This window comes from Corythoichthys intestinalis, chromosome 5 (assembly GCF_030265065.1).
Source record: "Corythoichthys intestinalis isolate RoL2023-P3 chromosome 5, ASM3026506v1, whole genome shotgun sequence".
Taxonomy (NCBI): Eukaryota; Metazoa; Chordata; class Actinopteri; order Syngnathiformes; family Syngnathidae; genus Corythoichthys; species Corythoichthys intestinalis.
This window is the reverse complement of record NC_080399.1, coordinates 51,446,989-51,462,727: the sequence shown is the minus strand read 5'-3', so window position 1 is coordinate 51,462,727 and position 15,739 is coordinate 51,446,989. Positions and strand designations below refer to the sequence as shown.

The following is a 15,739-nucleotide window of genomic DNA, read 5'->3' as shown; positions in this document are numbered from 1 at the left end:
TGCAAATCAGTATTATGGTGATCATACTAAATATTATTTTTTTTCTGTGCACATATGAGGTACATATCGCTGCCATGAAGCCTCCATATAGTGACAGTTCTCTGCCCGCTTCACTGCCGTCACGCGACCGCAGCTCAGGTTTTGCTTGCCTCGCAGCTACGCGTGTTTTAAATTACTGTAAATTTGATAGTATATCGTCATAGGCACAGTCCCGAGTCTGTTGAGAAAAGTAGAACACTAAACCATGCTCGCTAGATTTGTGTGGTGTTTTTGTCTTTTTGAGCAGCATTTGATAGGCTCCACGTTAACAAATATGTGACAAAGTCGTTTCCTTTCATTTTATGACTCGTTCACCGCATAGTCATTACTGGAAAGTCAAGTTAGCAGCAAGCTAGGTCAGGAACCGGAGGACCGAATCACTGAACGGGAAGTGACAAAACTCAGTCTTTCCCCCCTGCCTGCACGCTGGCTGCTTATTGGCCACACGTGGAAATGAGTGACATACGCCATGATTCTGTTTCCGCTCCCTCCCCTGCCCGCGATGAGGCTGGCGTCTGATTGGTCGTGTGCGATGTCAGAAGACGCTGCCGCTTGCTCAACGCCCTCCCACGCAGCGAACAAGCGCCACCAACTTCATAGAACGAATCAGTGCAGATGGTGATTAGTTCGGTCTCGTTCACCCAAACAATTCGTTCAAAAAGAACGAATCGTTCGCGACCGATACAACACTAAGCTGTAGCATTACATGCATACTTGTCTTAAAGAGAAGGGCAGGCAAGGCGCGGGGGAGGGGAGCAATGCGGCACAGTTCAGAGCAGAGGAGGAGGTAAGGGAACGAGGCGGAGGTAGGTACCATCGAGCCTTTCAGTAGCCCTAACAGGCAGACAGAAAACACTCGACGGTTTCTCAAAAATATGTCAGTGGTTCAGAAAACCACTCCGATTGTGTATTTTAACCAGCGATCGAAAATATAGTATGATTAAAAGCTCATGAAAGTGACATGTGACCCCTCTTTAAACACCACCATCTTTATGGTGTCGTTCATCCTCAATATCACCAAAGGCAAAACTGCTTTGCTAAATGGAAGGTCATCATGCTTTGTATGAGTAGTACAAGCATACCTAATTGTCTGATTCCTGTTAATGTGTGTTATGTTCAGGGGTGAAAGTGGCTAGAATTTCTTGCCGGAACTCCCCGACGTGAAGGTTGCCACGGAGCCAGAAATTTCATTTATTTATTTTTCATTCAAAATTGTATTTTTTCAATGATTTGCAAAATAAAAGTTAACAAAAACAGCAATAAACCCAACCTCCATCTAATAATTTTTATTTTCCCTCATTTCCTCACATGTTAAATGCCAAATCTCAATATTAACTACTTAAGAACATAGGATATATATTAAAATTGAAGTTAATGTAAATATTTACTTTGTTTTTTTTTTTGGGGGGGGGGGGTTAATAATAAAGATATACTAACATACATTGAGGAAAATAAGTACAAATGACTTATATTATGCAGAGTGAAATGGAATATATTTTGAAGATCACGCAAACATTGACTTTTTTAAATCATGAGGAAATGAATAAGTAGCATAACATAAATGAACAAATATAAGTCCAAAGTGCACATTGACAGCTAAGAAGTTCTGAACCTCCCCATCAGAGCAAATAAAACTAAATATAATAAATAAGCCTCCTCAACTCTTTCGTTGCGCTTAAAGATTTGATCCATTTTATGTTGCATTGCCCTTATTTTGTCGCATCAATTCAACAAGCTTTTTTTTTTGCTGTTCCAGAAAACATGCACATTTGAACCAATCAGAGCTAACCATCTCTGCTGATCACATGTCAGTATGTCGGCCAATGGCATACCGCACGCAGGCTATTTTTAGACCGTGACGTCGTATCGTAAAGCAGAAGTAAAGTCGAAGTGGGACATTTTAGACCCGCCCTCGCATAGACCCAACGTAATTAGTGCTACTGTTCTCCGGTAATCCTTTCAAAAACAAACATGCCGATCACGCATTGCTTTTTTGGAACTTGTAGAAACAACTCTAGAAATTACGACACATGAAGGATGTTTTCTTCATACGTTTCCGGAAACCAAAAACTCGGGAGGAAAAAATGTGAAGACCGAATCAACTTGCGCGGACTTTAACACCAGCTCGGCAAATCCATTCACGTTTCATTTGCAGTAAACATTATGTTGGGTTGGCATGGTCTTTCAGAGGACAAAGAGGTAAGCCATTTTTATATATATATATATATATTTTTTTTTTTTGGGTAACGTTGTGCCGTACTGCCTCTGTCTGACAATGAATGACCTGAAAAGAATTACAATGGTATCTGACTGCCACTGTTACCATTTCTGTTATATATATATATATATATATATATATATATATATATATATATATATATATATATATATATATATATATATATATATACATATATATATATAAACAACTTTAGTAAGGGGGAAGTGTAAATAAATTATAGGATTAAGATGTGTTATCAATGAAAAAAATTAAAAGTGTTCGTTGGCTGTCACTGAGTAGCATTTGCGATCGCTACACAAAGCTAACTAAATTACCCCCAAGAACGGTAAGAGACATAGGACAACAAGAGGATAATTAAGAGAGACAGGGCTGATGGTAAAGGATAGCTTGTTGAAACAGGAGAATGTCATTGTCAGTCGCGTCGATAAAAAAGCTAAAGCTATGCTTAGGTCGGCTCGTTTTTTTCGTCTTTTTCAGCCTTCGACTCTAAAGCCATCTCTTTAACTGAACATTTTTATGTTCTTCCACATATTTGCCAGTCAATTTGGCACCAGGCACATCATTTTTGGAGAAAATTGGTAGGATTAGCTCTGTAAACATCTCCTTCGTACACGATTTCCATTCATTTCCTATTAGGGACAAACTGTGGCTTGTCCCTACTTAGCAACAGTAGCTAATGTCATGAATATTAATGAGCTGAAGTGACGTGTTGCTTGCGGTACGCCATTGAATGGATAAATGAGTCCAGGCGTTTTGCTTTGCTGCGTGCATTCGCACATTGATGTGACTCATCATCGTCAGAATCAGATAACTGCAGCAGCTGGGGAAACCTCCATGCCGTCCGTGGAATAAAATCAATCATAAATATTGGTGGAAATGGATTATGCTACACAAACACTTTATTATGCTTGTTGTTAGCACTTGTTTATGTAAATCTGATGTTGGTAGATTGTTTTCTTCTTGGAGCTGAAATGCCTGTGTGGCAGCTTAGCATTTTTTTTTTTTTTTTTTTTTTTACATAGCGTTTTACACTTGCTGTCATATTTTCGGAATCAAAGCACCGTGTACTGGAACAGCATTCCGGCCTTGAATCTTATACCGGAACAGCATTCCGGCCCTGAATCTTATACCGGAACTGCATTCTGGCCCTGAATCTTATACCGGAACTGCGTTCCTGACTGTTCTGGCCCACTTTCACCCTGGTTATGCTGCCATCATAGAAGCACTAAAATATTTAAAGAGTGTGACTTGGGCTTTATTTAGAAAATACGTTTGTTTTGACAGGTATGCACCAGAAACAACGTTTACGTGGGGTGTAAGGACAATTTCCGGCGGCCTCTTACATTCACATTCACACAGCGATATGGAACTCAGTGTAGAGCTGAAGGGAACAACTCAGTCCAGTAGGTACAGAGTGACCTATTGGACGAGATGACAAATGATGTACTGTATTTTTTTTTTCCACCACGCACAATTTTGGGCAAAAGTTCACATGCAGCTTCGGGCTGCAATTCTTGTCAGGAATGTGGCAATGGTCACAAGTACACACTTGACATACAGTATCATTTTAATGCCTGAAGAGTACAAATCCCTTTTAAAAGCAACTAGATTTATTTTACAGCAGATTATAGATGAGTGCAATTTTAATCTAGTGTGCAGGGTATAAAGGTTCTTTGTTAAGACATATATTTTTTGTTCCCCCAATTTTACTACAGACTGTAATGATTTCATTTCACTTATTACAGTGGTTGGACTTACAGTACATCAAGCACTTCTGCAATGCACACTATCCAGTACTTGAAAACCTTGTGAGATCCAACTCAGATGTTGTTTAAAATTGAGTTTTTACAAATGTCAATGAGACTTGAGACTTGAGCTGACTTGAACTCAAACAATCCAAATTTTCAAACATCTCTCATTGAATACTTTAGCAGCAATCTGTAAGATGCATGGTACTACATACTGTAAGGCCATAAATGATTAACAACTGACTCGCACAGAGCACACTGTGTCTTTGGAGTGACATGTAAAGCCTCTTCAAACAAGTTGCCCTGTGGAAACTAGTACAATAATGTTAACAATATTGCAACATACAGTAGTCAGCCGAGATACTCAAAGGTCGAAAGATTTGACATCTTCAATAAAGAAGACCATAAAAAGAAGGATAATACCTATCAACAGTTTAAATTCTTAACAATTCAATTGTATACCGGATTTTTAAAATTGCATGGTTTTTCGTAAAACAATATTATACAGCACTGACCTCTCGAAGATTTGGTTCGGACCATGGCCATGTCTGAGATACCGAACACAAAGACCATTGAGAATATACATACTGTGACAGCAACGCACCAGTTGCTTCCTCGAAAATGTACTTTTTTCCGTATCGCTACCTACCAAGACATCTTCCAGGCATTTTCTATTTCAAGCTACCTTAACTTAATTTCTAAGAACAAAAGCAACAGCCTACGAATAACTTGGTGTATGCCCAAGATTTCCCAAGGGGCGCAAAGGTTGCCAGAGCTAATCATTAACAAGGCAATCCGTTTCTCCTATACAGGTAGCATAATAGAATGTTAAGTCACCTGCAAATTATGGCAATGGAAATGGCTAATCGCTACTGTTTGCCATGTTTGCTGTTTAGTGCAATTAATATGCAACCAACTGCTCCTTTTTTCTGCTAAAATAAGAAGTATATACAAAGCTCAGAATATGATCATACCTTTATCAAAGATCAGCAACACTAGTCTGGAATGCTGTATTATTTTTAAATAAATGGGTTTGCAAAAATAATTTTCAAATACCATATTGGCCCGAATATAAGACAGCCCTGATTATAAGACGACCCCCTCTTTTTCAAGAGTCAAGTTTGAAAAAAGACTTTTTGAACACCAAATTAATTTTTATACAGAAAATAATTACAGTTCATCTGAAACAAATAATTATAACAATGTATTTGAGAGAAAAAGCATGTTTTTGTACCTCATTCGAATCTTAATATCTGAATAATTGAATATGTAAACTAAAGAGCAATCACATTCGTAAATGAATGGCTTCTGGTTTTGAAATGTAAATAAACCAATCTATTGTGATAAAACAACAAAATTGCAATAACTGCATTAACCATCAAAGTGAAGTCTAACTGTAACTGTAGTCTTGAAACAAATCTGAATAAGGAAAAACATTGCAATAAAACAATGCAAACTAATTAAACTTAAGAGTAGCTGAGCTCTCTCATGACAGAACATCGCTTCAATGATATCTGGCGCCATCTAGCGTCATGAAGGGGTATAATGTCTAGACCGCGAATATAGGACGACCCCCACTTTTTCAGTCTTATTTCAATGCAAAAAACACCGTCTTATATTCGGGCCAATACGGGTAATAAATTTGCATTAAGAGGTTCATTTTCCCCATCTCTGATCCAACACATAGAACAGATATGTCATCTTGTAAGGTAATTTAAAATAAAAATACAATAGAGAGCAACATGCTGAATAAGTATACAGTATGAAAATGGGCAACATGATGAAACATGTTGCATGAACAACAAATGCGAACGTGGCCGGGATGTTACGTAACATAGCTATCAAGAGTTATTCAGATACGTATAGCATAAAGAACATGCTAACAAGTTTACCGAACCACCATCAATCCAAAATAACATGTGAAATGATATAATCATGTGTTAATAATGTCACACATAAGTCGCTCCAGAGTATAAGCCCAGCCAAACTATGAAAAAAACTGCAACTTATAGACCGAAAAATACGGTAATATAAACATGTATACTGAGGGCGCCGGATGCACTATTATTTTAATGCAGGGCTCCAGACTAACATTTTTTACTCAGTGCACAGTGACCCCTAAACTAAAATTTTAGGGGCGCACACTGTAAATCGACAAGCAAAGTTTTCCGCTAATTTTCACTGTTTAACCGATAAATATTTTCATCATAAATGCATACAACTACAAACTTATGAATATATATTTCATTCTCTATCAGTTTTGACATCAGCCAGTACATTGCTTAACATATGAATTTTGTTTTGTTCGATTTCTGTCTCTGTCACCTGGCACTAAAACCGGCAATGGATTTATTGATCGGCAAATCACCTGCAAGGACACTGGCCAACCTAGAAATTGACATCCACACGCCACACTTTGCCAACATGGAGCAGCGTATCATTTTAGCAATGTGCGACCAGCACATACTTTACGATACCTCATGGCATGATTTCCAGGACATAAATGAAAAAGCAGTAGTACGGGAAGTTGTTGGCGCTCAGAAAAGACCAGGAATTTTAAAATGCCCTCCAAATTAATAGATAATTAGAGACCAGCGATGAGGCCCGCTGCTTGTTGGTGTAGTCGCATCACGCCTCGTGTGTTGGCTTTCAGCTAGTGTGTCGAGGCCCTGAGTCGGATTTATTCCCCCCATCAGCCTCCTTTGAAACAGTACCAGCGGTAGCCATTTATGGCTTTTCACACTAGCGTCAGCTCAGTGTGAAGAGTGGTCCACGGCAAGCACAAAACGCGAGGAGCCATGTAACCTGAGGTACTGTAGCTGCTGTCAGGAAGTAGAAAGCTCCAAGCAAGCAATTAGGGGGCTTGATATATTCGAGTGATGACATCCCTCTAAGCCCCCAATTTACTGCAAAATGGACCCGAATTTGTTTGCGCTACGTTCGTGCTAGCCTTGTTAAGACACCCCTCTGTTATTGAGAGAGTTGGTACGCTCCATTAGCTGCGGGAGCTAAGCTAAGAAAAAGCTACGAGTGACGTCCCCACTCGTAATAAATATCTCGATAAAAGCATAATACTGTATCTACAAAACCGTTGCAGCACAAACGATTAACATCATTTTTATATAAATTTCCGTCTGATGGGGGGGGCAACTTTACGGAGGCCCGTAGAGATGGTCACAAAGCACATATAGCAATTTACAAAGTGTCGTCTTTTTTATCATTTATTTATTATTTTCAACTTCTGGGTCATCATCTTTGCAATTGTCTTGCGAGCCTTTTGCGGTCGTGCTGCGAGCCATTTGCTGTCGTGTTGTGGCAATTGGCGTTCGTGCTTTCGCCAATTTGCAATTGCGCTTCAGGAATTGGGGATTGTGTTGTGGATATTTGCATTCGTGCTACGAGCCATTTACTGCCGTGTTGTGGTAAATGGGGTTCGTGCTTTTGCCAATTTGCAATTGTGCTTTAGGAATTGGGGATTGTGTTGTGGCAATTTGCATTCGTGCTGCGAGCCATTTGCTGCCGTGTTGTGGCAATTGGGACTCATGCTTTTGCCAATTTGCAATCACGCCTTAGGAATTGGGGATCGTGTTGTGTCAGTTTGCATTCGTGCTTTTTATCTTTTGCAAAGCGTTTGCAATTGGGGTTCGTGCTTTTTCTATTTGCAAAGTGTGTGGACTTTGCATTTCGCCTGACACCTCTCGGCCACCGTAATTTTAAGCCCTACCTCTCGGTGCAAATTCATTCAAACTTCCGCACAAAACTGCGGCCAAGAAGTCCGCTCCAACATACATAATGAATGTGTTGCCACTGAACCCTAGACACTTGTCTGCCACTAGTTTGAAACAGCCTTTATTGTCCTTTTCGTCATTGTTGTTGTGCAGTCAAGTTTTTGTGCTACCCCATTTTAATTATAACCCGCTACACAGAGTCCACACTTTGTCAGCCTCTTTTTCTTCTGTTGTATTTACCGCCAACTAGTGGATTTAACCGTGAAGGATTTTATCAGTAAAAAAAAAAAAAAAAAAAAAAAATGTAGTGGTCGCGCATGTGCAAGTAGATGAAAGATATACTCACCCTGGTTCTAATTTTAGTCGTAAAATGCAACCATTTGCTTACAGTCCGTAATGGGGTTAACTAATTTCATACGTGAGCATGTTGAGATAGGAACTTGATCCTAGCCTAAATAAAACTTATACATTAAGGTAGCATTATATCTTTTTTTCTTCTCTTGAAATGTTGTGCATCTGCAAATACCCTTGTCACTGGGTCCACAATCACTTCTGGGTTTACCTCACTATGGCTTCATGGAGAATAGGTAGCTAAATGGGTGTATGTGTTACAAAGGTGACAGAAGTAGACGCCTGTTTTGATGGGAAGGTAAATTGTGCTGTCTTTAGCATAGTTGTACTTACTTGTCAAAAGACGATTAAATGTCAAGCAGACTTACCAAACAAATGGGAGCTTTCTGAGATGGTAAATTCATCAGTGGATGGGATTTGTAGTGGTCCCACCGCATCCATGTCAGGGGCCACCCACTCATTCATGAAGGAAGCTTGTTAAGTCAAAGGGGGGTCACACAGGAGTTTGTTGCGTCTGTTTCCTGCTGTAACAAGAGTGAACTGATGAAAATCTCTTCAACACTCTTCTCGGACTGCCCGCAGTAGCTTGTGACACATTTGCAAAGTAATTAAGAATAGGCCGGTGAGTGTGGACATCAACACTACTGTTAAGTGCTTTCTCCCACACCGGTTGAGCTTCCTGCAGGGTGACCGCGCATAGAGGTCATGAGAGAAAGTAGTGGGTTACCTACTATCAGTGGATTTTTTTTTTCCTAGTTGGAACTACAGTACTTTTACCTTTGTGTCATTGATGTATCTGGGATATTTCATTAGGTATCACTCTCAGGACACTTGCACTATCTACGGTGCCATTTTTGTTTTCGCACTTGATATGTACAGAGGTATGAAAAAGTATCTGAACTTTTTGGAATTTCTCAGTTTTCTGCATAAAATCACCATCAAATGTGATATGATCTTTGTCAAAATCACATGGATGGAAAAAAGTGTCTGCTTTGAATAAACCACCCGAACATTTATAGGTTTTCATATTTTAATGAGGATAGTATGCAAACAATGACAGAAGGGGGAAAAATAAGTAAGTGAACCATCACTTCATCATCATCACATCATTTAATATTTTGTGCCCCCCCCCTTTGGCAGCAATAACTTCAACCAGATGCTTCCTGTAGCAGCAGATCAGTCAGGCACATCGATCAGGACTAATCTTGGCCCATTCTTCGCTAGAAAACTGCTGTAGTTCAGACAGATTCCTGGGATGACTGGCATGCATGCTGTCTTTAGGTCATGCCACAACATCTCAATGGGGTTCAAGTCTGGACTTTGAATTGACCACTCCAGAACATGTATTTTGTTCTTCTGAAACCATTCTGAAGTTGATTTACTTCTGTGTTTTGGATCATTGTCTTGTTGCATCATCCATCCTCTTTTTAGCTTAACCCATTTCAACCCGCCGGTCACAATAGTGACCAGAAAACAATTATATTTTTTTAAATTATTTTTTTCTTTATTATTGATTACTGAAAGGGGGCAACCCGGTTTGGTAGTTTGCATGTCTGGGGAAAATTCGGGATAAAATGGGTTAAACTGTCTGACAGACGGCCTCAGGTTTTCCTGCAAAACATCCTGATAAACTTTGGAATTCATTCTTTCATTAATGATTGCAAGTTGTCCAGGCAATGAGGCAGCAAAACAGCCCCAAATCATGATGCTCCCTCAGCCATGCTTCACAGTGGGGATGGGGTGTTGATGTTGGTGAGCTGTTCCATTTTTCCTCCACACACGACATTGTGTGTTACTCCCAAACAATTCAACTTTGGTTTCATCCGTCCACACAATATTTTGCCAAAACTTCTGTGGAGTGTCCAAGTGCCTTTTTGCGAACATTAAACAAGCAACATTGGTTTTTTTAGACAGCGGTGGCTTCCGCCATGGAGTCCTCCCATGAACACCATTCTTGGCCATAGTTTTACATATACAGTGCCTTGCAAAAGTATTCGGCCCCCTTGAATCTTGCAACCTTTCGCCACATTTCAGGCTTCAAACATAAAGATATGAAATGTAATTTTTTTTGTCAAGAATCAACAACAAGTGGGACACAATCGTGAAGTGGAACAACACATATTGGATAATTTACTTTATAACTTTTTTAACAAATAAAAAACTGAAAAGTGGGGCGTGCAATATTATTCGGCCCCTTTACTTTCAGTGCAGCAAACTCACTCCAGAAGTTCAGTGAGGATCTCTGAATGATCCAATGTTGTCCTAAATGACCGATGATGATAAATAGAATCCACCTGTGTGTAATCAAGTCTCCGTATAAATGCACCTGCTCTGTGATAGTCTCAGGGTTCTGTTTAAAGTGCAGAGAGCATTATGAAAACCAAGGAACACACCAGGCAGGTCCGAGATACTGTTGTGGAGAAGTTTAAAGCCGGATTTGGATACAAAAAGATTTCCCAAGCTTTAAACATCTCAAGAAGCACTGTGCAAGCCATCATATTGAAATGGAAGGAGCATCAGACCACTGCAAATCTACCAAGACCCGGCCGTCCTTCCAAACTTTCTTCTCAAACAAGGAGAAAACTGATCAGAGATGAAGCCAAGAGGCCCATGATCACTCTGGATGAACTGCAGAGATCTACAGCTGAGGTGGGAGAGTCTGTCCATAGGACAACAATCAGTCGTACACTGCACAAATCTGGCCTTTATGGAAGAGTGGCAAGAAGAAAGCCATTTCTCAAAGATATCCATAAAAAGTCTTGTTTAAAGTTTGCCACAAGCCACCTGGGAGACACACCAAACATGTGGAAGAAGGTGCTCTGGTCAGATGAAACCAAAATTGAACTTTTTGGCCACAATGCAAAACGATATGTTTGGACTAAAAGCAACACAGCTCATCACCCTGAACACACCATCCCCACTGTCAAACATGGTGGTGGCAGCATCATGGTTTGGGACTGCTTTTCTTCAGCAGGGACAGGGAAGATGGTTAAAATTGACGGGAAGATGGATGCAGCCAAATACAGGAACATTCTGGAAGAAAACCTGTTGGTATCTGCACAAGACCTGAGACCGGGGCGGAGATTTATCTTCCAACAGGACAATAATCCAAAACATAAAGCCAAATCTATAATGGAATGGTTAAAAAATAAACGTATCCAGGTGTTAGAATGGCGAAGTCAAAGTCCAGACCTGAATCCAATCGAGAATCTGTGGAAAGAGCTGAAGACTGCTGTTCACAAACACTCTCCATCCAACCTCACTGAGCTCGAGCTGTTTTGCAAGGAAGAATGGGCAAGAATGTCAGTCTCTCGATGTGCAAAACTGATAGAAACATACCCCAAGCGACTTGCAGCTGTAATTGGAGCAAAAGGTGGCGCAACAAAGTATTAACGCAAGGGGGCCGAATAATATTGCACGCCCCACTTTTCAGTTTTTTATTTGTTAAAAAAGTTTAAATTATCCAATAAATGTTGTTCCACTTAACGATTGTGTCCCACTTGTTGCTGATTCTTGACAAAAAATTTAAATTTTATATCTTTATGTTTGAAGCCTGAAATGTGGCGAAAGGTTGCAAGGTTCAAGGGGGCCGAATACTTTTGCATGGCACTGTAGTTGATTTGTACACATAGATATTGGACTGTGCCATGGATTTCTGTAAGTCATTAGCAGGTACTCTACGGTTCCTTCTTTACCTCTCTGAGTATTCTGCGCTGAACTCTTGGCGTCATCTTTGGTAGACGGCCACTCCTTGGGAGAGAAGCAACAGTGCCAAACTCTTTCCATTAGTAGACAACTTCTCTGACTGTCGACTGATAAACATCCAGATTTTTAAAGATGGTTTTGTATCCTTTCCCAACTTTATACAAATCAACGATCTTTGATCACAGGTCTTCAGACAGCTCTTTTGACCGAGCCATGATGCACATCAGACAATGCTTCTCATCAAGACATTTCTTACCAGGTGTGTGTTTTATTGTGGGCAGTGCAGCTTTAAACCACTTGTCAGTGATTGCGCACACACCTGACTTAAAATGTTTGGTAAAAAGTGGTTTCCAATGCTCTTTAAGTCTCTTTAAGCAGAGAGTTCACTTACTTTTTTTCCCCCCATTCTGTCATTATTTGCCTCCTATCCTCATTAAAATATGAAAACCTATAAATGTTTGGGTGGTTTTAGTTAAAGCAGACACTGTATTTTTATCAAAGTGATTTTGACAAAGATCAGATCACATTTGGTGGTGATTTTATGCAGGAATGTGAGAAATGCCAAAAGGCTTTTTTTACACATCTGCACATTTATATGAGAGTTTTGAGGTTTGTCATTGAATACTAATATGTTCTCCCTGTGTTTTTTTCCATATCAATTATACAGATGAAAATATGACGTCAAGACATTTTTTTTAAATCACCTATTTAGAAAGCAAAAGACATATCTCCTTAGTTGTTAAGTATCTGTCATAAATTGAGTCCTCAATATATTCTTCTTATAACAACTTTAAGTTGATCTTATCATTTTTATTGCGCTCATTTAACTCATGTGCATGATAGAAGTGGTCAAACTCAATCAATCAATAAAACATTCCCCCATTTAGTAGTGGGAAGCAATTACTCTTTTAGCATACTTAATGCTTCTGAAATATTACACTGTTCTACACGGAGATCAAAGCCACGATCGTGCACAGAAAAGCAATTATGTCGTGACGAGATCATATCAGTTCGTAAGCGACTAATCACATTACAGTGTATTCTGAGTCTGATTTCACCCATACACGTTTTCCAAGCCGTACTTATACTATGTACAGTTTGATATGGTGAATGAAATAGCTCAACTCTCTTTTTATTAATGAATCGAAGAATAAATGTATTTCTTTGACAGTTTAGCACTATCTGACCACATTCGTTTCATTAGGATTTGTAGTCTTATAACATTTACTCAATGCAGAATCTAAACAAATGCTACCCAGTGAGATTTCGGCAAAATATTTCAATGAATACATCTCTAACGATGAAAGATAAAACGACAAACATTATCTTGGATATACAGTGGGGAGAACAAGTATTTGATATGTATCAAATACTTGTTCTCCCCACTGTATGTAATAAGTAATGTTAAATGTATCACGCCTATGCAGATGACACACAACTGTACATTTCTGTGTCCCCACATGATTATAGTCCCTTAGTCACCCTGAGCAAATGCATTCATCAAATCAATGAATGGATGTGCCAGAATTTTCTCCAGTTAAATGTGCAGAAGACAGAGGTGATCATTTTTGGGCCAAAAAAGGAAAGGTCAAAGATAAGCAGCGAACTTAGCACAATGTCACTTACAGCTACAAATCAAGTCAGAAACCTTGGGGTAATTATTGACTCAGACCTAAAATTTGATAGCCATTTAAAGTCCGTCACTAAATCCGCTTATTACCACCTAAAAAATATAACCAGAATTAAGGGGCTTCTGACTCAACAAGACATGGAAAAACTTATGCATGCATTCATTTTCAGCAGATTGGACTATTGCAACGGTACATTTACAGGTCTTGATAAAAAATCAGTCAGGAAGTTGCAGCTGGTACAGAATGCTGCAGCCAGAGTCCTCACAAATACAAGGAAGCTGGACCACATTACACCAGTTTTGAAATCGCTACACTGGCTTCCAGTAAGTCAAAGGATAGACTATAAAATACTACTGCTCGTCTACAAAACACTTAATGGCCTTGGACCAAAATACATGCTTGACTTGTTAGAGTCCTATGAGACATCTAGACCCCTAAGGTCGTCTGGAACCGGTCTTCTGCATGTTCCAAGAACAAGAACCAAGCAGGGTGAGGCAGCATTTAGTTATTATGCTCTTCACCTCTGGAACAAGTTACCCGAACGTCTGAAGTATGCTCAAACTGTTAGCTCTTTTAAATCAGGGCTAAAAACGCTTTTGTTTAGCACTGCATATCTATAACTGTCTATATATTTCAATCTACCTGCTTTCTATTCCTCTTGTTTTTATCTCCATTGCTGATTTCAATTATTATTAGTAGTAGTAGTTTTTGTTTTATTTTTATTTTATTTATTTATTTTTATTCTGTGATTAAATGCGATCTTTTGTCTTCGTTTCTACGTTGTGTTGATTTAAATGTGATTTTTATGATCTTCATGTGATGTAAAGCACTTTGAATTGCCTTGTGTTGAATTGTGCTATATAAATAAATTTGCCTTGCCTTGCCTTGCCTTAAAGACTAAATTTTTCGGAGCATAGATTGCACCTGAGTATAAATTGCACCAGCCAAACAATGCACAACGAAGAGGGGAAAAAATATATATGTCTCCTTTGGGAGGGAATTTTATTCGATCAAAGGCCAAAAAAAAAAAACCCTGTACTTTATATTAATAACAATAAGATGGACAACGGCTAAATATACATCTGTTCAATAACATATTAACAGTTATAACATAACATTACAACCTGGTCCAGCCAAATCATGAAAAGCATGCAGTATATCCTATGGTCCGGAAAGTATGTTACATTGTGTGCATTTTGTGTCCTGTAAGAGTACACTTTTGCTTTTTGTTATCTGTCACAACACAGTAAAATTGTTTGAAGACTGTAGGTGCTAATATACTTCAATTAACTAAAGTAATTTCCCAAGGGATCCTGAAGCAGCCTACTATGATATAGAGACTCTTGGGTCTGCACTCACTGCCCACACAGCAACCCGCCACGCAGCACGCGCTTTTGGCACATGTGGACTCATCATCACAACCCATGCTCTCATGTTCCTTACCTTCTCCTACTGGATGAGTTGTTCTATTTGAACTTCCTTCTCCTGCGTTTTCTCAGACGTCCACGCTTGGACTACAGTATAAGCCTACAGCCATCTGTTGTTGCGAATGTGTCCTGATGCGCAAAACTGTGTGTCTGGACTTCAGTTAAAACATGTGTGACCAGCTAAGGTCAGAGAGAAAAGGATGGTAGTTATTAATTAAACTGTTCATTCCGAGTCCACATCCCCCAGCCAAACCCACTAAAACACGCTTGCAAAAAAAACCTCTTTATCTCAAAAAGACTGAGAGGCCAGCACACAAATTTACTGTTAATCACAGCATCCCACCCATATACACAAACACATTTGAGGAACACTGTGTACGTCCTCTATCCACTGATGAACATGATGCTGAGCACTTGCATAATTCTGAGTAAATCTAGAAGCAAAACACTTTTTAAATGAACATGGTTTTAAAAGTATTTTATTTTATTTTTTTACATCAAGAAATCATATACATCCTCTCAGATGTTGAAAATGGAGGTGCACTTAATATAAATACAACAGCAATATTTTCTCTTGACTGTTGTAAATCAATCGTGAAAGTGTTTAAAGAAACAACAACAGCTACAATGATTTTTTTTTTTTTTGTTGCCTATATTTCGCATAAACAATAGCTTAATCATTGATGGACTGTTGCGCCGTTCAATGGCGTTGTTCTGAGTCAACAGAACAGTCTCTCTGGAATAAACAGAACCTTTGCCATTGGCTGCTGGACTCTGTGGTTTGTATTTGGGCAGTGTTGGACTCTGTGAAGGGAAAGATACAACTGTATTTGCAATGATGGCATAAAGGTAATGTTCCTTGTTGGCT

At 39.2% G+C, this 15,739-nt stretch overlaps 1 protein-coding gene across 3 annotated transcripts in view; it reads right to left on the bottom strand.

Moving 5' to 3' along the window:
• The window catches only part of nr1h4 (nuclear receptor subfamily 1, group H, member 4), a 38,447-nt gene extending 23,335 nt beyond the window's left edge, over positions 1 to 15,112 (bottom strand). Inside the window, exons 1-2 of one of the 3 annotated variants that reach the window (XM_057835679.1) lie at positions 14,888 to 15,112; positions 8,477 to 8,632 (exon numbers count right to left, since the gene is read on the bottom strand). In XM_057835679.1, coding sequence (XP_057691662.1) covers positions 8,477 to 8,573 — 97 coding nt within the window. In that variant the 5' untranslated portion in view covers positions 8,574 to 8,632; positions 14,888 to 15,112. Of the gene's footprint in view, positions 1 to 4,544; positions 4,618 to 8,476; positions 8,633 to 14,887 lie in introns of those variants that run through there. The other 2 variants (XM_057835680.1, XM_057835681.1) reach the window with 2 other exon arrangements.
• Between the last annotated feature and the right edge of the window lie 627 nt (positions 15,113 to 15,739).